Genomic DNA, 23851 nt, shown 5'->3' on the forward strand with positions numbered 1-23851 from the left:
TCGAAAAAAAGGTGGAATCACTAAGCGAATCTATAACGTCCTGTATGTCCTCTAATGGAGAAGCTAAAGTCCGGCATTTCCCATTTAAAACCCTCAAATCAAATACGGCTCTAAGAGATTCAGAATTCGGTTTTAAAACAAATAGGATGTTGTTTTTATAGGGGGAATCCGACTTTTCAAAAATCCCTTGGTTCAAAAGTTGTATAACTAACTCTCTCGCTTTGGGACGTAATTTGTGCGGAATGACAAAAGAGTTACACTGAAATGGAGTTTTGTCTTCTAAATCTAATGTTGCCACAAAAGAATCTATCTTGGTAAAATGGTCACTTGACCACTGAAATAAAAAGGCATATTCGGAGAGTAATTCCCGCATTTGAGCTTGTTGTTCCTCATTCATGTCTGGAGACAGCTTAAATTTACTAATATCTATGAGATGACCAATTTCTTTAAGACGCTTTTCTTTGTTGCGTGCCGCATCTTCGTCTGTAGGAAAATATATTTGCCTAACAGTCAGGATATTGTGGTCATTGTCTTGTTGGGAAAAGAGAGAACCTATAACTACCGGATTATGAGCCTGAATCGTTTGCTTTTTGTTTGTGAGATTAGCTAACGGGAGAACAAGGTTTTGTGTGGAGACTACAGTATGTGCCATATAACATTTACTTAAATTCCGAGAAATCGGTGTATGTAGGCGAAACTGTGCATCAGGGAAATACCCATTAGTAGCCAGTGGTATGAATCTAACAGAATGAGGGGGAATAACGGTAGTGCGCCGCGCAAAAAATACAACCTGAGGTTTGGAGTGTTTTTGAAAGAAATGCGAGATGTTAATACTAACTGGGTTTTTATCCTTTACAGTATGTGGCATTTTTCCAAAATGTTTCAAGGACAAAGTGCCTTGTGAGTAATCCAAAATTGATTGGTGATCTTGCAAAAAACGTGATGAAAGAAGGGGTGGGAAATTTTTGAAGGGAACTAACCGAAAAAGAATGGAGTAATTACGACCATTAAAGTTAATTTTGAGAATAGTAGCGCGATTTAATTGGACGGGTTTGTCTGACAAACCGTGAAGAAGGGACGGGAGATGGAAAGTATGAGCATTCGGTTCCAATAATTCAATTGGAAATAATCCTACGTCTGCACCACTATCGAGGCAGAAAAGTAATTCTTTGTTTGCGTACGTGCCCTGTATATACGGAGAATTTCCTTTAAATTGCAAGGGAAGGGTATGGTAGTCCTGGCTAGTCGCTGTGGGAGATGAAGAGGAAGGGGGGAGCGAAGATTGGGTGGTTAACGCGCGGTGAGGTGACTCCCGCGCTAATTTTGGGCCGTTTTTTGAATTCTTAGGTGTGTTTAGTGTGGTCCCAGGGGCAGAAGGAGGGAACGGAGGTGGGGGATACTGAAAAAAAGGATGATAAAACGGGTAGGGAGGAATAGGTATTTGGGTAGATTGTGTGGAAAAAACATTCTGGGATGGAGGTTGTTTGTTCTGACTGGAACGCCACTGTTTCTTGGAGTTCTTTCGTTTGGTATTGTTTGTAGATGAAGGTTCGTTTGTGAAGTTATGAGAAGGATGGGAAGGGGTTGAAGAAACGTGTTGGCAACATTGATGTTGCTGTGTGATACAGTTAGTGCAGGAGGGTGTACTGGGATTGGTGGTATGGGAATGTGGGAGGGAAATGGAGTGCATAGCGCAAGCTGCACATGAGGTAGAGGTGGAAGCAGTGGAATGAAATATGGAGGAGTCGGTGAAGAGCAGTGTTGATAGGAGGTTGTGAGAGAATTGGTGGGATGGGAATGTGGGAGGGGAGCGGAGTGCGTAGTGCAAGGTGCACATGAGGTAGAGGTGGAAGCAGTGGAATGAAAAGGTGGAGGAGTCGGCGAAGAATGGTGTTGATAGGTTGTGAGAGAATTGGTGGAATGGGAATGTGGGAGGAAGGAAGAGGAAGGTGAGTGAGTTGGGTTCGGGGAAGAAGGTCGGGATGGTTTGGAGGAGTAGAAGCGGTTATGAGGACTTGGAGAACGGGAACGGGAGGGAGCAAAATGGACAGAAGCGGATTGGGAATTTGAAAGAGTATTAACATGAAGACGGAGTTGAGATATTTGATCTGTTAGTTCGGAAATAGCCTGCGCTGTGGTATCGGTCGCGGTTGTGGAATGTGTCTTTGTTTCGTTTTCCCGTTTGTGAACAAGGTGGTTGGTCCGTTCCAGTAAGGTTACTTCATCTAAGAGGGTGGGATAATCTGAAATTGTGCGCGTTCCAAACCAACGAATATATTCAGGTAACATATTAGAAACACATTCTAACAAAAATTCCTGAAAGTCTAGCTGGGTATAAGCTTGGTCTGCTAAATGCTTTTTGGAAAAGACATAATGAGAGAGAGGTTCTTTGGGGAGCTGAACGCGTGAGCGGTATTGGTGAATACGGGAACGGGGGACCTGATCTTGACCAAACTGACGTAAGAATTTTGATTGGATGGTTGCCCAAGGTTGGGATGAGAGGTTCTGGGTGGAAAACCAGAAATGAGCGGGTCCAACTAAGGATTTCTCAAAAATCTGCACACATTTTGAGTCTGACCAATTATTAACTAATGCGATTTTGAGAAAATTCTTTAAGAATAATTCCGCGGATGGGTGCGTACTTGGATCATATATGTCGGGAATGATAGAAACTGTACCAGAAGTATTATTGATATTGTTGTCTGAAGTGGAATTCATGGTGAGAGGTATGAAAGATGCTTGTCTACGAGTTATAGGCATATCATAACAGAAAGTATAAGTATAATGAAATATGAAAATAAAAGTCTTGCCTTACAAGTATGTGAAATGTACACAAGACAGTCTTAACAACGAGAGCTTAAATTCCTCGGGGGGAGCCATAACAAATCTTTAAAAAATAATATGATTGATTGAATGCCATAGGGCAGGTAGTATAGAGTTAGAAATTCACTTTTATAGGCTTTACATGAAGAAAACTAATTTATTACAACAATATATAACAAAGTGCATATAAGATAAACCATTACCAAAAGAGCTTATTAAATGAATGATATTTACAAGATAATTGAAGGGTTCACATTCTCGTCTTACATGTCAGGACTGTCTATGTGTATTTTTCACCAGAGTCACTAACAGAGCTCTATGCGAGCGTACTTACAGTGTCTTTACGTCCATTGCCATCAGTAACAGAACTACTCCTTCCCAATGTCACTTTTCTACGAAGCAAGAGTGGTAACTAGGAGGTTGATAGATTATCTGCACACCTAGACTGAATTGTCTACGGTTTTTATAATACTTTCATTTCACGGAACTGGAATTGTTTTTGTTTTCACTTTTCTAAATTCGTCCGCGTTACCTACAAACGTGCTGTTAGTTCTATTTAAAAATGTTTTCACTCTGCTATATTGTTCTAGAAACTTAGAGTTGATCCGTTAACTGTGTACTTCTATATTATTATTTTTAAACCTCAAAATGATGAATGTCTTAGAAGGTTTTGAAAAAGATGTATGTGATATTCATATAGTTGTTCTTTGAACACAAAAATGATCAAATATAAGATATAGTTAAACAAAATATAGATTAAGATTGAAATATTGATAATAATCAGAACATCAAATAATAATTAACATCTTATTAACATCATAACATGAATAATGTGATTGATATTGCATTTTGGCAATCATAAGAAAAACACATAACATTAAGGCATTTGTTGACATAATTTGAGAAATTACTATTATAGATATAAACTCAAAGATTAAATAACATAAAGTAAAATCAATTGAGTACAGTTCTCCCAGACGCCGCAAACCTAACCTAAGTTACATGGCCAACAAGTTAATTCAAATTGCATTGAAAATCATAAGTCGGAATACGGTTTTCCGCTTTCTTTACTTTTACAGTTCTTGGTTTCTTACGTTGAGAATTTTCGCCGTAGTTCCTGCCATCTGAACAGCGTTTCTGACAAATCATATTATTTCGGCTGTAATTAGATTGTGTCATGTTACCGATAAAATTAGATTCGGTTGCACTATCACTACCACTGTTACTGTCACTACTAGGATTAGGTTTGGTTACATGATTACTATTACGGTTGCTATTAAGATTAGGTTTGATTACCTTACCGTAAAAATAGGTTTAGTTGTCATTCGCTTTAATGGTGACAAGATGTCATGTCTCCTACCATATCTGTACCTATTCTTTCCACAATATTCACGGTACTTTGTCCTACCTCGGGTTTTGTTTCTTCTATGATTAAGTTCAGTTGCATCACCGGTACACATGAATTTAACATCTTGCTCATTGGGATCACACTCCAACCTCACATGAATACATCGAAGTTGGTCTCGATTGATGTTAGTTCGGTTCAAGTTGACACTATATTGTACCATTGAAGAATTTTCAAAATTTTGCAACGTCACACCTGGATGACTGAAATTAACGAACTGCATTACGTTCTGCGAAGACACCCTCGGACCGTTCGCCAATATCATTCTGGTCTTTTCGCCGAATACACAATTCAGTTGAACGAACATTAGAAGCTTTGATGGGAACGTACACTTTCTGAATTTCACAAATATTGGAATCAACTTTTTTCCTGCTACGTGAACCAATGCCGTGTACATATCACCCAGCGGTTCTATTACCATTACCTCATTTCCAGCATTAATATCATGTTGAATACATCGTGAATACAAACGATCAATAGCGTTCATGAGACAAAAATGGTCATAACTTCTCGCACATTGATACATACCAAAGTCTTCATTACACACAACATCGGCAAGACAATCAAAAACATTGAACGAAGAGAAAAGTTAGGATAATCTGATGCAATCAGTACGGCAGTATGCTTATACGAACATTCAGCTAATCCTATCCAATGTTTACGTATTTGATCCCACTTACCATCATTGCGTTGCTGAAGTAGCTCTAGCTTTTCATTATCGCATTGCTGCAATTGCTCTAATCTTTTATTAAAATATTGCTGCAATTGATCTAACTTTTGGTCCAACTTTTCCAATTGCTGGTTCACCCTAGCAAACTGTTGAGCTTGGTCCTGAGCCAGTTCCTTGATCTGTCGGGATAGCTCCTCGCTACTTCGAGCTTGGTCCTGAGCCTGCCTAGCAAACTGTTCCGCTTGTTCCTGAGCCTATTCCTTGAGTTGCCGTGATATTTCCATTAAGGCTTCCAACATGTTGTCGGATGAATTTATTGCTTGTTTGTCAATTGTTCCACTATCGGTAACATTCATACTGTTCCTATATATAGTTCGGTCACTTCTTAAAAACGTACAATTAATATATGGCTCAATCTTTATCGCTTTTTTTTACTAAACTTCGAAAACGATACTGTTACTTTTCCTTTACACTCTCGGGTTTCGGCACTATATACAACGATAAAATATAACTGGATCTTTTTGTATTAAATTTGAGCCATTAAATAATATACACTCCGTCCTTTTATTGATTCCATTTATTTATATTATATTTCTGGTTGCCCCTGACAACCTGCTATCCAAAATCTTATTATTTTAGAACATTTGAATATTTTTATGTGTTAACAATCATATTATTTAAAACATTTCTTTCTCTTCTTCTGATAGTAAAATCAGCCAGACTAGTACATATTTAGAAAATCTTATTGCCCAAAATTACAAATATACAATGTACTATTGTAACCTGGTGGTACTGGATAGTCCCCAATAGATTATCTTACACAATTATAGACTATAGTTTTATTAGATTATGAGTTGCTTTAGCCGGTGCAGTTTCAACTCTGTAATCTGTGCTTAGCATATAGACCTGCAACACATTATTTGGCTTTCTTGAGCAACAGCTCCCTAATTGTTAATTCAAGGTTTTTCAGGGAACAAAAAAGCTGAATACTATGAAGAACTTATGTGAGATCTGTTAGAAAACTATAAAGTGTTGGGCTGTAGAATGTCTATGAAACGTCACTTTCTACATTCGTACCTTAATTTCTTCCCCGAGGATTTAGGAGCAGTGAGTGACGAATAAGACGAATTATTTCATCAAAGCCTCACAAATAGGACAACGTTACGAAGATAGATGGGATCCTGCCATGATGTGGGACTATTGTTGGTTAGCAGTGCACAAGAGGAAATCTCAATTCGCAACTAGGAAATCCTCCAAGTATCGGGCACAGTAAAATCTGTAAATTTACAACTGTGGCACTATTCGTCATATAATCTCTTTTATATTTAAACACTAGTAAATGTTTCATGACGATGTGTAAAGTTTAAATCAGTAGATATTTTCAGCTGCTTTTTCCCCCATTGTGTAATTTCCGGCTTGCAGTTTAGTGGGCAATTGTTAAACTCTTCGGTTGTGTGACTTGTAGAACATCCTGTATAACGTAAAAATAACACTTATCACCTTTTATTTCGTAAGCTATAAGAGTTCAACTTAAATAAACAACTGTATTGTGAAAAGTATAAAATACATGTAGGAGCGTATTTAAAATTTTATTTTTATTGCAATTTTGATTTTTTAATCAATCACTAAAAAACTGACAGTTTCGTTAAATAATCTTATATGTACTTAATTTCCACTTAAATTTTGCACACAGCCAGGGGCGTCATTTCAGACTTCGCTTGGGGGGGGGGCAAGAGCACTTCCGACATAAGATTTTCACGTTTTGTAGTAGTATATTATAAGACAATCGATTAAAGTATATCTATTCTTCAAACTTTTGGGGGGCAATTGCCCCCTCCTGCCCCCCTAAATGACGCCCCTGCACACAGCACAACATTTTGCGTTAAAATAAAAACTATTTTTTGAACACGTCGGGATAAATATCATTTTGGGCCACCTCGTAGGTAAGAAGTATGACATGATGGGAAGAATTTGACTTGATTTTTAGACTTAGCGGATCGGAATCATTTAAGAACAGCTATTTCTACAGAAAAACAGTTAAAATTTGTTGGATAGTGAAATCTGTCCACTTCGTGAAAATTCCAAATGTTACACAGTGGAATATTTTGTACACAGTAGTTGCACAGTACTCTACAGCACTTGGCTACACTGTTTCAACAGAGAAGAAGAACGACAAGCGCGAACAATATAATGCTTCATTTTATCACTATGCTTCTATTTTATGTTATGAAAAGATAATGTTTTTGTTTTGTGATATAAGCAGAAATTTATTATATAAGATTTGGATAACGATAAATTAGTTTTTTTTTTTTTTTTTTTTTAAATAGCATTAAGGTGTTTGTGTGTGGCCAATGTATATGTTAAAAAAAAGTGCAAGGGTAAATAATGAACATGTATATTGTTGCGTTGTGCGTTGATAATCTTAATTACTGATTAACCTTAATAACGGAATACATTGAGAACAATGCTTGCTGTGAGAGGTATTGAGTTCGTCCCCACTTTGTTATTAAAACTCCCCAAATATTCGGCGCAAAGAAGGTGCATTACAAATAATATGAGTAAAGGACTACTAGTGACCAATTTCCCTAAAAAATGTTTCCTACTAAATAAGTTTTCGATTCATTTTACATCTACTGTCAGGACATTTGCATCTAAAGCTTTGCACATAGACATAAGTGATAAACAAGGAACAGTTTGCAGTATAAAAGAAAGTGAAAATGCATCGTATCCGGAAGGTACGGAAGACAAACGAGTTGTTCAAGTTGCTGTAATAGGTTTGCCAAATTCTGGAAAGAGTACTTTTGTAAATCAACTGCTTAGACGAAGAGTAAGTATTTTGTAACAAAGGGTTCTGTCCCACTGTACGTTCTATATTCTGAATAGATGTGTCATGTCAATATTTTATAACCACAAAATGTAGATATAGGATAAGTGTTTACATTTTTTCGAAGTGCAGATCAAGAATCTGGATGCTAATATGTGAAAAACTTACGGTAATATATACCAAATCTTGTGTAACCACGTATATACACCATGTATATAAACGAATACGGTAGGAAAAGCAATTATTACTGCCATCCTCAGTAAGGAAAGCACTTGAATACAGTATAAACTCACATAAGTAACTTATATACACCTGTCAAGATATTCTAAGTTACACCGCCTTTGGCAGCTGAATTCTTTGTTTCAGTCGCCTGTCTTTGTGCCGAGGTTCCCACGCTTTCCATTTTTACCTCTCGTGTAAAAACATACCCAGTAAAAATGGAAAGTGGCAGTGAAGGCATTAGTAGTCGATTTCATACAAAGACTTCTTTTTCTTCTTTTTTTTTTTAAATAACAACACATGAAGGACATATAGAGTCAGTTTCTGTATGCATAGCTACTATTCATCTGCAAGTGAGAGGCGCAAGATGATAAAATTCAAAACTCAAACTCAGCGGACATTAGGAAGTTAAAAAAAAAAAAAAAATGGTTATTTTTACGTTATACAGGATTCGTTATACCGAAAATCCAACTGCGACTATTCCCCGAGGAAAGCTGGCATTCAATTATCACTGCAATCAAAACAGTTTCGAATTTTGATACATACAGCATTGTGTCAACATAAAAATTAAAATATAGCTTACATACGGGAAATATTAAAACTTCCGATTTGTGGGAGACAAAAAAAAAAGCCTTCTTGGCATTGGCACAAAAGAACGATATATTTACATAAGCGGGAAACGAATAATAACTACGTGGACATCACAAAGAAGAAACACACATGCACAAGAAGTGTCAGAAAGTCACTATTCACTCTCATCTGAAGTTTCACTTTATGTCGTACCTGCGTCTGACGAATCTGGGTAACTGTTCCACAGAGCATCATCTTCACTTCCGTCAAAAGCGTTGGATATGCCGGTCTTTTTGAAGTTTTTTTTGACACGGTGTCAGATGTTATGGAAGACCAACTTTGTTACTATCAGCTTGGATAAAAATTCGAGAGATGGACGCTTTATTTTGCCACTAGGTGTTTTCTCTTTGTTGCTGTTGCTCGGACTCGCGCAAGATAACCAATTTCGAAGAAAGTCTCGTTCACAAGACAAAAATCCCGTAGTCTGTGTCTTTTAAGCAGGAATTTTTTGGGGGGGCAAATATTTTTACTTCAAACTTAAGATGCGACTGTTATGCGAGGGCGGCTATTACGTGAGTAAACACGGTATATCCCGTAAGCTAAAACAGGCTGATGGTGAATGAGAATAAATGGCTATGAAATAATTGGTAGAATAAAAATGGAAGAAAACAGAAGAACCTCGATAATACGATTTGTCCACCACAAACTCACGTGGCCTGGGAGCAAACCAGGGCCTCCTTGCATCAGAGGTGATTGTTCTACCATTGAGCCACTGTGCCTCCCGTCAGGGAACATGTGGTGTTTTAAATATAATGTAGAGATAGCCAACTTCATAATTTTGAATGAGACCCTCAGAGAAGCTAAAACATGCCGTTTTCATAGGAAATCGTTACCGAGAGCCTTGTAGTTGTAGATCTCACAACGTTGCGTGCGACTTCTGTTTACAAATGTAGCTTGTGTGTTAGCTGGGCAGAAGGTCACCGAACTGTGAGGCACAAAGCCTCTTTCAAAAGGCCTGTTGTTGCTGTTTATTTTAATTTTTGCAGATTTTGCTGTTAAATGTATTTATTTATTTATTCTAGATTGTAAATATATTATAGTTTTTTTTTTTCACTGAAGTGTTTCCCAAAGGATATATTTTGAGTAGTATTTACCTTATCTCTTTTCATCGTCTTGTATTTTCTTCGTTAGTTGTGTTCTGTTTGTGATTCGTTAAATAGAGTGAGGAAAATAGAATAGGAAAAGAAGAAACTAGGAGCAGCACCAAATAACACTTAATTGAAGGTATTTGCTGCAGCATATAGCTCATTCATATTACCTAAACCCTAACCCTTTTCTAGCGATGCGCTTAGAGGAAGAAGGTACCGAAAATCAAGCTATAAACCGAAACTAAATGACGCTGAAGAAATTTGTAAAGTAAAGATCGTTCTTTTTAGAGCAATATTTGAATTCATGACGGACGTCACCAGGAATTTAGTTGAAAGTAAGAAGTTTTCAACTAGAGGCGTTCGAGACTAAATTCAAGGCATTTAGCTAAACAACGTAAGGAACACTTATGTAAATTTATCACATCCACCTACATGTTCTCTGAAGTCAGATGACAGGTGACTAAATATTTTCGTCACATTTCGAAAACTTGTCGGTTTCTCTTCTTCCGACAGCGAAAGCTGCTACTTTTTTCGCATGTTCATATTTATTACATATGAACATTGTTTTTGACATTTATATAAAAACCTACTCAAATATTCAATCTTAGGAAATAATTTGATGAAATTAAATTTGCAAAATTAACTTAAAGCTTCTATTTGCTATTAACTGACTAGCATCTTAAACAGTAACATTTTTCCTTCTTTTTTAGATTGACCTAAATAACTGATCACTTCTTTTTACATTTTACAACACAATATATTTGTATAACGCTTTGCTTGAACCCTTTTTTAAAGTATCGTGTTTTTTCTGTGTCTTATATTAAGCTCGCTGACGTCCGTTATATTTTCCTTTCTGCCGTGTTTGTCATTTTCCATCATGTACAGAAAGTTATGCATATTATCTGACTTCAGGGAAACATGAAGGTGAGTGTGATAAACTTAAGTTGATAGGCCTTCTAGTTTATTTATGTATTTACTACAATACATAGGAATCAATGACGTCACATTAATATGTACACTCTATAGATCTTGCTTTTCATTTCTAGATCTTCTCCACTTCCCGCAAGGTTCATACAACGAGATGTAGAGCCAGAGCTGTGCTGAATGAAGAAAATACACAGGTTATTTTCCTTGATACACCAGGCTTAGTGAATGCCAGAGAAGTGCAGAGGTAATGCTCCAGATTAGGTTTAAACACCTTAGTATGTGTGATTTAGCTAATTATGGATGGAAGGTTTGTTAAATGGTTATTAATATTACTTTGCATATGTTCCCTAAAATCATAGCATGCTTCAGGCGAATATTTTGGCCTTATTTGCTCAAATAACTTTTTGAAACAAGCCATACCTTTTAGCATTGTATACGTCATAGTCCTATTTTCTTTCTTCCTTGTTGAGGTAACATTCGTGTTGAGTTGGAGATTAAATAGGACTATGACGTAATACTTTATTCTGTAATACTTTCAGAATCCATAAACGAATAGTTTGTATCTCTTCTTCATACATAAGTGGATAACAAAGAATACTCGTGATATACTAGAATATAGTCATGTAGTGCTGACTTCATTCAATACTGAAACATTTATTCTGTCGGTTATTGGAGTTTGTCTTATTTGAGTTTCGTGACAACCAGTTTTCATCTTTACAGAGTGCAGTAGGGTAACGCATCATTATAGAAGTATATTCTTAAGTGTGTATCTATCACTGAAAATACCTTTACAAATGAATGAATCTTTCTCATGAAGCTCATAGACTCAACTTGAATCAATTAATTAATCTTTACCACTATAAACTCAAATTAGCACAAGCCCCTACCACTGTATTAATTATGAGCTACGGACCCTCTTACTAGAAAGACATAATTTTCATTATGTTACATGTTGGACAGCTCCTCAAATTTGTGCTATATCGCAGTGTGATTGAAAGGGTCTTGATTTCACACGAGAATAGGAGAGAAATTCATTTCATTCTCAGTTGTATTGTCAAAGACAGATGATCCATAACGGAGAAACTTCTAAACAAGTCCATCAGGAAAGTGCTCCCTCGCATCTTCACCATTCGCTCACAGCTCCGAACAAGCATGTAGGCTAAACTTAAGCATACAGCTTTCAGAGAGTCACCTGACAAGGTTAAAAAAAAAAAAAAAAAAAAAAGTGTTGCCAACTAGTTGAGATGTTGTCATCTTCAAGTGTTCCCAATAGTAATTTTAATGGCAAAGTCATTGTGCTCTGTCTAGCCGAGTGGTCTGAGATGCTGGGTGGCGAGTACAAGACGAAGTCGCGAGTTCAAGTTCCGTTTGCTATGGAAGGGATGTTTGTATAACATAATATATTGACTAATATTGTTGTGAGTATTTCTGATTTTCCCTATACTCTAAAGAACTTCCTCTTGGTTATATCGTTAACGTATACTCTTTGGCGGGTAAGAATCGAGTTTTATTCCCAGTGGGAATTCATGTGGTTCGGATCCCACACTAAGCTATGGGTTTCCCTCTCGTTAAGCAATCCTAAATTGGCCTTGGTGCTGAAAGAGTTGTTTAACTTGAAACAAAGGACGAACCCATTTACCTTACAAAGTATAAACACGAGAAGTTAATAATAATAATAATAATTAATCAAAATAGCAAAAGTTCCCTCCTTCACCATCCATGACGTGGAAAATTTGCAGAAATATTTCACAAAAATTTAAAAAGATCATTTTGAAAATTTAGGATTGATCATATGCTCTCATAAAGCAACGGCTTCGGAATCAAAATCTGAATTCGCCGTGGCTCTTTAGGGTTGTTCAGAATAGCTTTTTATATATACAATTTATTTCAGTTCTGTTCTAAAATTCTGAGAGGTCTGAAAACGCCTCGTCAAGCCCGAGAAATCAAAAAGTTCTTTCCTTTTCCTTTTTAAAGTTATTTCAAAGCTTGCTCTGTGCAGACTTGTACATGCATTTCTGCCAGAACGTACACAACTTACTACGTATTCTTCATACACATTTCGTAACGTCACACTGCAAACGTTTCACGTACAAATTTCTGTTAACACTTTTTTTGATACATTGCCCAAACTGAGACATGATTATCTCAGCGCACTAATTCAGTTACTTTTCGTTTGCTGCTGAATAACTGCATGTCTGATGAAATTCTGTTGTCTGTTTAATTTGAAAACATTTAGCCAGTGTGACGTTATATTGAGATTCATTACGAGATAATATCATAAATATGAAATTAATCTTCAAACTTTTTGAAAGACTGGTATAACAAATCTACCTAGTTTTTGTACAATTTGTCTAGAATGGAATGTAAAATCTCGAGGTTTTCCTCATATATAGTTATATCCAGTGCTGTAACAAATCTCTTTGAGGCCACAGTGCAGGAGGGTATTTGTGGTACCTGCAATCATTGAGTTATTTTGAAGATGTAATAGTTGATGGTTGATCCTTTTGGCCAGTAAGACAGGTCCCCTTGAATTGATTTATAACTATGTATATTACCGCGATAGGTTCTGTCGGACCCTTGCTCCAGCGATGGTTGTCTCTCTTCTTCTGGGAACCATGAACGGGTAACATCATTAAAACGAAACAAGTCAGTCTACTAGATCTTTCACTTTCAACAAAGACATATTGCACATAAAATTTTGATTTTGATTTTGTCATCTTTTCAGTGACTATTTTGCTATTCTGGATTCAAGGGTCCAGTAATAAGTAATATGAGCTTCAAACAGCGGCTATATGAGCATCACCGATTATTACGACTCTGGTTATATATAAACAAAATAATTGATTCAATGTGGTATCATATCTATAGTCTTTATTTTAACAGAACCTTCTGCTTAGTTGAAAATGTATTTAAATCCATAACTAAGTTAGGTAACATGATATGGCTTATAGAAAAAGTCTTACCCAGGTCTTGTAGCTTTTTTTTTCTTTTTTTTTTTCCAAGCGACACTGTAATAATTTCAACCAGTCAATGGATTTCATATTTTAACTCTTGCGCAGCGAAATGACCGTTGCTAAATACTGAATGCATGAAAACAACTGTTTTTAGTGATACTTTTTGTTATACCCAACTATTGGGGTCAAGTGGGTTAATGTGGATTCTTTTTTCTTGTGTTCCTAATTTGATCTCCAGTGTGGTATACTTTTCCTCTAGTAAAAACCAAGAAGTGGTTCAGACTACACTTTAACAGAGATAGGTCTCTTTTCGTGTATCTTTGGCGCTGAAAAGGTACATTAATTCCAGTCAATGAATTTTTAAGTTATAAGCGGAAAAAAATTCTGTAAACTTCTTTTGTTTCCCTCAGTTTTTTGTCATTTATTTATTTTATTTTATTTTTATTTATTTATTTATTTACTTAATTTCAGGTTTCATTTGGAGAAGAGTTTCCTTGCTGATTCCGAGAAGTCAATGCAAGATGCTGATGTGATAGCAGTTATTCATGATATTTCCAACAAAGCAATGAGACATTCACTCGGGCCCAAAATCCTACGCTTATTGTATTTGTATCCAGAAAAGGAGTCTATTCTTATCCTGAACAAGGTAATGTTTTCCTTTTCCTGTAGTTTTGTAGTGAACCACGAAAAATGATAGTATTTCGTAGCCAGTTGGATATACAGAAGGAGTACTAATATTATTGGCCTACTGTATAAGAGATTAATCCACATAGAAGAAAAGTGCTTCCTTGATTTTATAAGGAATAAGTGTTTAATAGAGTTTATTTATTTATTTTCTTTCATTTTCTTTAAAGCACAATCAGAGGAAAAGGAATTATATACCTCTATAATCGGAAACACACTTAATTGTTTGCATACTTCCACAAAACATACAAACACCAAATTTTGCATACTTGTTCGTCATGGGATGTGAGTAATGGGAAAATTCCGATATCACGAAAAAGGCGACATTTTCCATGGAAATGAAGTGTCGAAATTTTTCGTCGTTTCGAAATGCTGGTTTTTAGAGTAGTTCCACACACCATAGAAACGTCATATTTTGTCAGGCAGTGAAGCTAGGAACATAGTTTATGATAGAAAAAAGAGCATTAAAATTCGTTTTCGTTTCGCGGCGCAAATCGAAAAAATGTGAAATTTGTAATGGCTGTATGTAGGACGTTGAAATTTCGAGGTGATGTTTATTCTGATGCGTAGTTTGCGAATCCGCCCTTAAACTTGAAAGAAATAGTCATGTTCGGTGTAAGATGGTGCTAGGAATGTTATAAGGGGGCGTCTAATTCTACACAACTTGTAGATATGGTGGAATCACGAAATTGCGTTCAAGTGTGTAGATTACAGCGTATGTGAGGGGAAAATTCCGACATGTTGGAAAAGTCGCCATCTTCGATTCAAAATGGCGGCTCAAAAATTTGTAACCATGAAAATTGTAAGTTGTGCTCTTGGTAGGTAAGCCAGGTTTCGCTATGTTATTAAGGACGTAGTTCAGTTTAAGTGAAGAAACAAATCATTCGAGAAGTCGCCATCTTGAATGCAAAATTGCCATATTTTTGAATTGCCTTCATTTGGACTCTTATGTGGTATATTGAGGAGAATAAAACAAATCAAAATTCAACGTAGTAAGTTAGCTCCGCGGTAAAGTGTCTGCTTTCTGAGTAGCAGGTCTGGGTTCGATTCCCCGCCGAACCTTGTTTTATCTTACGTTTTTTTTTCTTATCACGTTGCTTCGTTTTATCAAAATAGTTTCTGTTGGCATTGCGTGAACAAAATATTTTCGTTATTACAGACATAGACGAAAAGAATATTTTTATACACTAACTGTTGATATCGTCTTGAAACTAGGCAGTTTGTTCGTGTGAAGCTTCGAGACGATACTCAACTATTTAGAAAGAAACATATGTAGCTTTAGAGATGGGGCAACACCAGTGTTTCTTTCAGAAACAATGTTCCTGAGGATCACAGTTAGTATTCCCAGGGGCACTGCTCATAGTTTTCTATTTATTATTCTATTATACACGTATTATTTGGTCTCCTGCGGGGGCCCTCTAAGAGCCCCAAGGAGGCAGTGTACCCCCAAAAAACATTTTGGAAAAAAACATTGAGCATCATTTGCACGATATAGTATAGAGACGAGACAAAAATACATTTTGTCTCGCGAGGATAGTGTGTGCTTCAAACCGGAAATAATTGCAAACAATCTCCCTTTTTATACTGGCCGTTTAGATAGATGCGTATACCAAGTTTGAAGTCTATACCACAACTGAAAAAGTATAAGATTATAACTTTTCAGGAAATACACACACACACACACACACACATATATATATATATATATATATATATATATATATATATATATATATATATATATACGCACCTTTTGACAATTTTCTCGTTGGCAGCGTATATAGTTATAATATACGGGATACGTGGAATAGTGCCTCTTTCGGTTCAGTAGTTTGTTTACAGGACCGGTTGGAGTGAAATGCGTTTTATAATAGACTCAACCTTTTAGGCAAACAATATATGCTATAAAAATAAACTTTCAAAGAAAGAAAAAGTGAGAAAAAGATTCTTAGGAATCGAACGCAGGTCTCCTGTCCAGTAGGCTCACGTCAATCCCCTACACTACCGATTTCTTTAGATTTTCGATTTCGTTCTTACTGCTCACATAATACTGGTACGTTGCGGCCTGCATCTGTGGGGAATTATATACCTCTATAATCGGAAACACACTTAATTGTTTGCATACTTCCACAAAACATACAAACACCAAATTTTGCATACTTGTTCGTCATGGGATGTGAGTAATGGGAAAATTCCGATATCACGAAAAAGGCGACATTTTCCATGGAAATGAAGTGTCGAAATTTTTCGTCGTTTCGAAATGCTGGTTTTTAGAGTAGTTCCACACACCATAGAAACGTCATATTTTGTCAGGCAGTGAAGCTAGGAACATAGTTTATGATAGAAAAAAGAGCATTAAAATTCGTTTTCGTTTCGCGGCGCAAATCGAAAAAATGTGAAATTTGTAATGGCTGTATGTAGGACGTTGAAATTTCGAGGTGATGTTTATTCTGATGCGTAGTTTGCGAATCCGCCCTTAAACTTGAAGGAAATAGTCATGTTCGGTGTAAGATGGTGCTAGGAATGTTATAAGGGGGCGTCTAATTCTACACAACTTGTAGATATGGTGGAATCACGAAATTGCGTTCAAGTGTGTAGATTACAGCGTATGTGAGGGGAAAATTCCGACATGTTGGAAAAGTCGCCATCTTCGATTCAAAATGGCGGCTCAAAAATTTGTAACCATGAAAATTGTAAGTTGTGCTCTTGGTAGGTAAGCCAGGTTTCGCTATGTTATTAAGGACGTAGTTCAGTTTAAGTGAAGAAACAAATCATTCGAGAAGTCGCCATCTTGAATGCAAAATTGCCATATTTTTGAATTGCCTTCATTTGGACTCTTATGTGGTATATTGAGGAGAATAAAACAAACAAAATTCAACGTAGTAAGTTAGCTCCGCGGTAAAGTGTCTGCTTTCTGAGTAGCAGGTCTGGGTTCGATTCCCCGCCGAACCTTGTTTTATCTTACGTTTTTTTTTCTTATCACGTTGCTTCGTTTTATCAAAATAGTTTCTGTTGGCATTGCGTGAACAAAATATTTTCGTTATTACAGACATGGACGAAAAGAATATATTTATACACTAACTTTTGATATCGTCTTGAAACTAGGCAGTTTGTTCGTGTGAAGCTTCGAGACGATACTCAACTATTTAGAAAGAAACATATGTAGCTTTAGAGATGGGGCAACACCAGTGTTTCTTTCAGAAACAATGTTCCTGAGGATCACAATTAGTATTCCCAGGGGCACTGCTCATAGTTTTCTATTTATTATTCTATTATACACGTATTATTTGGTCTCCTGCGGGGGCACTCTAAGAGCCCCAAGGAGGCAGTGTACCCCCAAAAAACATTTTGGAAAAAAACATTGAGCATCATTTGCACGATATAGTATAGAGACGAGACAAAAATACATTTTGTCTCGCGAGGATAGTGTGTGCTTCAAACCGGAAATAATTGCAAACAATCTCCCTTTTTATACTGGTCGTTTAGATAGATGCGTATACCAAGTTTGAAGTCTATACCACAACTGAAAAAGTATAAGATTATAACTTTTAAGGAAATACACACACACACACATATATATATATATATATATATATATACGCACCTTTTGACAATTTTCTCGTTGGCAGCGTATATAGTTATAATATACGGGATACGTGGAATAGTGCCTCTTTCGGTTCAGTAGTTTGTTTACAGGACCGGTTGGAGTGAAATGCGTTTTATAATAGACTCAACCTTTTAGGCAAACAATATATGCTATAAAAATAAACTTTCAAAGAAAGAAAAAGTGAGAAAAAGATTGTTAGGAATCGAACCCAGGTCTCCTGTCCAGTAGGCTCACGTCAATCCCCTACACTACCGATTTCTTTAGATTTTCGATTTCGTTCTTACTGCTCACATAATACTGGTACGTTGCGTCCTGCATCTGTGGGGAATTATATACCTCTATAATCGGAAACACACTTAATTGTTTGCATACTTCCACAAAACATACAAACACCAAATTTTGCATACTTGTTCGTCATGGGATGTGAGTAATGGGAAAATTCCGATATCACGAAAAAGGCGACATTTTCCATGGAAATGAAGTGTCGAAATTTTTCGTCGTTTCGAAATGCTGGTTTTTAGAGTAGTTCCACACACCATAGAAACGTCATATTTTGTCAGGCAGTGAAGCTAGGAACATAGTTTATGATAGAAAAAAGAGCATTAAAATTCGTTTTCGTTTCGCGGCGCAAATCGAAAAAATGTGAAATTTGTAATGGCTGTATGTAGGACGTTGAAATTTCGAGGTGATGTTTATTCTGATGCGTAGTTTGCGTATCCGCCCTTAAACTTGAAAGAAATAGTCATGTTCGGTGTAAGATGGTGCTAGGAATGTTATAAGGGGGCGTCTAATTCTACACAACTTGTAGATATGGTGGAATCACGAAATTGCGTTCAAGTGTGTAGATTACAGCGTATGTGAGGGGAAAATTCCGACATGTTGGAAAAGTCGCCATCTTCGATTCAAAATGGCGGCTCAAAAATTTGTAACCATGAAAATTGTAAGTTGTGCTCTTGGTAGGTAAGCCAGGTTTCGCTATGTTATTAAGGACGTAGTTCAGTTTAAGTGAAGAAACAAATCATTCGAGAAGTCGCCATCTTGAATGCAAAATTGCCATATTTTTGAATTGCCTTCATTTGGACTCTTATGTGGTATATTGAGGAGAATAAAACAAACAAAATTCAACGTAGTAAGTTAGCTCCGCGGTAAAGTGTCTGCTTTCTGAGTAGCAGGTCTAGGTTCGATTCCCCGCCGAACCTTGTTTTATCTTACGTTTTTTTTCTTATCACGTTGCTTCGTTTTATCAAAATAGTTTCTGTTGGCATTGCGTGAACAAAATATTTTCGTTATTACAGACATGGACGAAAAGAATATATTTATACACTAACTGTTGATATCGTCTTGAAACTAGGCAGTTTGTTCGTGTGAAGCTTCGAGACGATACTCAACTATTTAGAAAGAAACATATGTAGCTTTAGAGATGGGGCAACACCAGTGTTTCTTTCAGAAACAATGTTCCTGAGGATCACATTTAGTATTCCCAGGGGCACTGCTCATAGTTTTCTATTTATTATTCTATTATACACGTATTATTTGGTCTCCTGCGGGGGCACTCTAAGAGCCCCAAGGAGGCAGTGTACCCCCAAAAAACATTTTGGAAAAAAACATTGAGCATCATTTGCACGATATAGTATAGAGACGAGACAAAAATACATTTTGTCTCGCGAGGATAGTGTGTGCTTCAAACCGGAAATAATTGCAAACAATCTCCCTTTTTATACTGGTCGTTTAGATAGATGCGTATACCAAGTTTGAAGTCTATACCACAACTGAAAAAGTATAAGATTATAACTTTTCAGGAAATACACACACACACACACACACACACATATATATATATATATATATATATATACGCACCTTTTGACAATTTTCTCGTTGGCAGCGTATATAGTTATAATATACGGGATACGTGGAATAGTGCCTCTTTCGGTTCAGTAGTTTGTTTACAGGACCGGTTGGAGTGAAATGCGTTTTATAATAGACTCAACCTTTTAGGCAAACAATATATGGTATAAAAATAAACTTTCAAAGAAAGAAAAAGTGAGAAAAAGATTGTTAGGAATCGAACCCAGGTCTCCTGTCCAGTAGGCTCACGTCAATCCCCTACACTACCGATTTCCTTAGATTTTCGACTTCGTTCTTACTGCTCACATAATACTGGTACGTTGCGGCCTGCATCTGTGGGGAATTATATACCTCTATAATCGGAAACACACTTAATTGTTTGCATACTTCCACAAAACATACAAACACCAAATTTTGCATACTTGTTCGTCATGGGATGTGAGTAATGGGAAAATTCCGATATCACGAAAAAGGCGACATTTTCCATGGAAATGAAGTGTCGAAATTTTTCGTCGTTTCGAAATGCTGGTTTTTAGAGTAGTTCCACACACCATAGAAACGTCATATTTTGTCAGGCAGTGAAGCTAGGAACATAGTTTATGATAGAAAAAAGAGCATTAAAATTCGTTTTCGTTTCGCGGCGCAAATCGAAAAAATGTGAAATTTGTTATGGCTGTATGTAGGACGTTGAAATTTCGAGGTGATGTTTATTCTGATGCGTAGTTTGCGAATCCGCCCTTAAACTTGAAGGAAATAGTCATGTTCGGTGTAAGATGGTGCTAGGAATGTTATAAGGTGGCGTCTAATTCTACACAACTTGTAGATATGGTGGAATCACGAAATTGCGTTCAAGTGTGTAGATTACAGCGTATGTGAGGGGAAAATTCCGACATGTTGGAAAAGTCGCCATCTTCGATTCAAAATGGCGGCTCAAAAATTTGTAACCATGAAAATTGTAAGTTGTGCTCTTGGTAGGTAAGCCAGGTTTCGCTATGTTATTAAGGACGTAGTTCAGTTTAAGTGAAGAAACAAATCATTCGAGAAGTCGCCATCTTGAATGCAAAATTGCCATATTTTTGAATTGCCTTCATTTGGACTCTTATGTGGTATATTGAGGAGAATAAAACAAACAAAATTCAACGTAGTAAGTTAGCTCCGCGGTAAAGTGTCTGCTTTCTGAGTAGCAGGTCTGCGTTCGATTCCCCGCCGAACCTTGTTTTATCTTAGGTTTTTTTTCTTATCACGTTGCTTCGTTTTATCAAAATAGTTTCTGTTGGCATTGAGTGAACAAAATATTTTCGTTATTACAGACATAGACGAAAAGAATATATTTATACACTAACTGTTGATATCGTCTTGAAACTAGGCAGTTTGTTCGTGTGAAGCTTCGAGACGATACTCAACTATTTAGAAAGAAACATATGTAGCTTTAGAGATGGGGCAACACCAGTGTTTCTTTCAGAAACAATGTTCCTGAGGATCACATTTAGTATTCCCAGGGGCACTGCTCATAGATTTCTATTTATTATTCTATTATACACGTATTATTTGGTCTCCTGCGGGGGCACTCTAAGAGCCCCAAGGAGGCAGTGTACCCCCAAAAAACATTTTGGAAAAAAACATTGAGCATCATTTGCACGATATAGTATAGAGACGAGACAAAAATACATTTTGTCTCGCGAGGATAGTGTGTGCTTCAAACCGGAAATAATTGCAAACAATCTCCCTTTTTATACTGGTCGTTTAGATAGATGCGTATACCAAGTTTGAAGTCTATACCACAACTGAAAAAGTATAAGATTATAACTTTTAAGGAAATACACACACACACACATATATATATATATATATATATATATATATATATATATATATATATACGCACCTTTTGACAATTTTCTCGTTGGCAGCGTATATAGTTATAATATACGGGATACGTGGAATAGTGCCTCTTTCGGTTCAGTAGTTTGTTTACAGGACCGGTTGGAGTGAAATGCGTTTTATAATAGACTCAACCTTTTAGGCAAACAATATATGGTATAAAAATAAACTTTCAAAGAAAGAAAAAGTGAGAAAAAGATTGTTAGGAATCGAACCCAGGTCTCCTGTCCAGTAGGCTCACGTCAATCCCCTACACTACCGATTTCCTTAGATTTTCGACTTCGTTCTTACTGCTCACATAATACTGGTACGTTGCGGCCTGCATCTGTGGGGAATTATATACCTCTATAATCGGAAACACACTTAATTGTTTGCATACTTCCACAAAACATACAAACACCAAATTTTGCATACTTGTTCGTCATGGGATGTGAGTAATGGGAAAATTCCGATATCACGAAAAAGGCGACATTTTCCATGGAAATGAAGTGTCGAAATTTTTCGTCGTTTCGAAATGCTGGTTTTTAGAGTAGTTCCACACACCATAGAAACGTCATATTTTGTCAGGCAGTGAAGCTAGGAACATAGTTTATGATAGAAAAAAGAGCATTAAAATTCGTTTTCGTTTCGCGGCGCAAATCGAAAAAATGTGAAATTTGTTATGGCTGTATGTAGGACGTTGAAATTTCGAGGTGATGTTTATTCTGATGCGTAGTTTGCGAATCCGCCCTTAAACTTGAAGGAAATAGTCATGTTCGGTGTAAGATGGTGCTAGGAATGTTATAAGGTGGCGTCTAATTCTACACAACTTGTAGATATGGTGGAATCACGAAATTGCGTTCAAGTGTGTAGATTACAGCGTATGTGAGGGGAAAATTCCGACATGTTGGAAAAGTCGCCATCTTCGATTCAAAATGGCGGCTCAAAAATTTGTAACCATGAAAATTGTAAGTTGTGCTCTTGGTAGGTAAGCCAGGTTTCGCTATGTTATTAAGGACGTAGTTCAGTTTAAGTGAAGAAACAAATCATTCGAGAAGTCGCCATCTTGAATGCAAAATTGCCATATTTTTGAATTGCCTTCATTTGGACTCTTATGTGGTATATTGAGGAGAATAAAACAAACAAAATTCAACGTAGTAAGTTAGCTCCGCGGTAAAGTGTCTGCTTTCTGAGTAGCAGGTCTGCGTTCGATTCCCCGCCGAACCTTGTTTTATCTTAGGTTTTTTTTCTTATCACGTTGCTTCGTTTTATCAAAATAGTTTCTGTTGGCATTGAGTGAACAAAATATTTTCGTTATTACAGACATAGACGAAAAGAATATATTTATACACTAACTGTTGATATCGTCTTGAAACTAGGCAGTTTGTTCGTGTGAAGCTTCGAGACGATACTCAACTATTTAGAAAGAAACATATGTAGCTTTAGAGATGGGGCAACACCAGTGTTTCTTTCAGAAACAATGTTCCTGAGGATCACATTTAGTATTCCCAGGGGCACTGCTCATAGATTTCTATTTATTATTCTATTATACACGTATTATTTGGTCTCCTGCGGGGGCACTCTAAGAGCCCCAAGGAGGCAGTGTACCCCCAAAAAACATTTTGGAAAAAAACATTGAGCATCATTTGCACGATATAGTATAGAGACGAGACAAAAATACATTTTGTCTCGCGAGGATAGTGTGTGCTTCAAACCGGAAATAATTGCAAACAATCTCCCTTTTTATACTGGTCGTTTAGATAGATGCGTATACCAAGTTTGAAGTCTATACCACAACTGAAAAAGTATAAGATTATAACTTTTAAGGAAATACACACACACACACATATATATATATATATATATATATATATATATATATATATATATATATATATACGCACCTTTTGACAATTTTCTCGTTGGCAGCGTATATAGTTATAATATACGGGATACGTGGAATAGTGCCTCTTTCGGTTCAGTAGTTTGTTTACAGGACCGGTTGGAGTGAAATGCGTTTTATAATAGACTCAACCTTTTAGGCAAACAATATATGGTATAAAAATAAACTTTCAAAGAAAGAAAAAGTGAGAAAAAGATTGTTAGGAATCGAACCCAGGTCTCCTGTCCAGTAGGCTCACGTCAATCCCCTACACTACCGATTTCCTTAGATTTTCGACTTCGTTCTTACTGCTCACATAATACTGGTACGTTGCGGCCTGCATCTGTGGGGAATTATATACCTCTATAATCGGAAACACACTTAATTGTTTGCATACTTCCACAAAACATACAAACACCAAATTTTGCAT

At 36.6% G+C, this 23851-nt stretch overlaps 1 protein-coding gene across 1 annotated transcript in view; it reads left to right on the forward strand.

Moving 5' to 3' along the window:
* The first annotated feature begins 7061 nt into the window (after positions 1 to 7061).
* The window catches only part of LOC145694691 (GTPase Era, mitochondrial), a 56377-nt gene continuing 39587 nt past the window's right edge, over positions 7062 to 23851 (forward strand). Inside the window, exons 1-3 of the mRNA XM_081771199.1 lie at positions 7062 to 7725; positions 10706 to 10830; positions 14012 to 14186. Coding sequence (XP_081627325.1) covers positions 7363 to 7725; positions 10706 to 10830; positions 14012 to 14186 — 663 coding nt within the window. The 5' untranslated portion in view covers positions 7062 to 7362. The remainder of the gene's footprint in view (positions 7726 to 10705; positions 10831 to 14011; positions 14187 to 23851) is intronic.

This window comes from Thermobia domestica, chromosome 9 (genome assembly GCF_964235325.1).
Source record: "Thermobia domestica chromosome 9, izTheDome1.hap1.1, whole genome shotgun sequence".
In the NCBI taxonomy this organism is placed as follows: Eukaryota; Metazoa; Arthropoda; class Insecta; order Zygentoma; family Lepismatidae; genus Thermobia; species Thermobia domestica.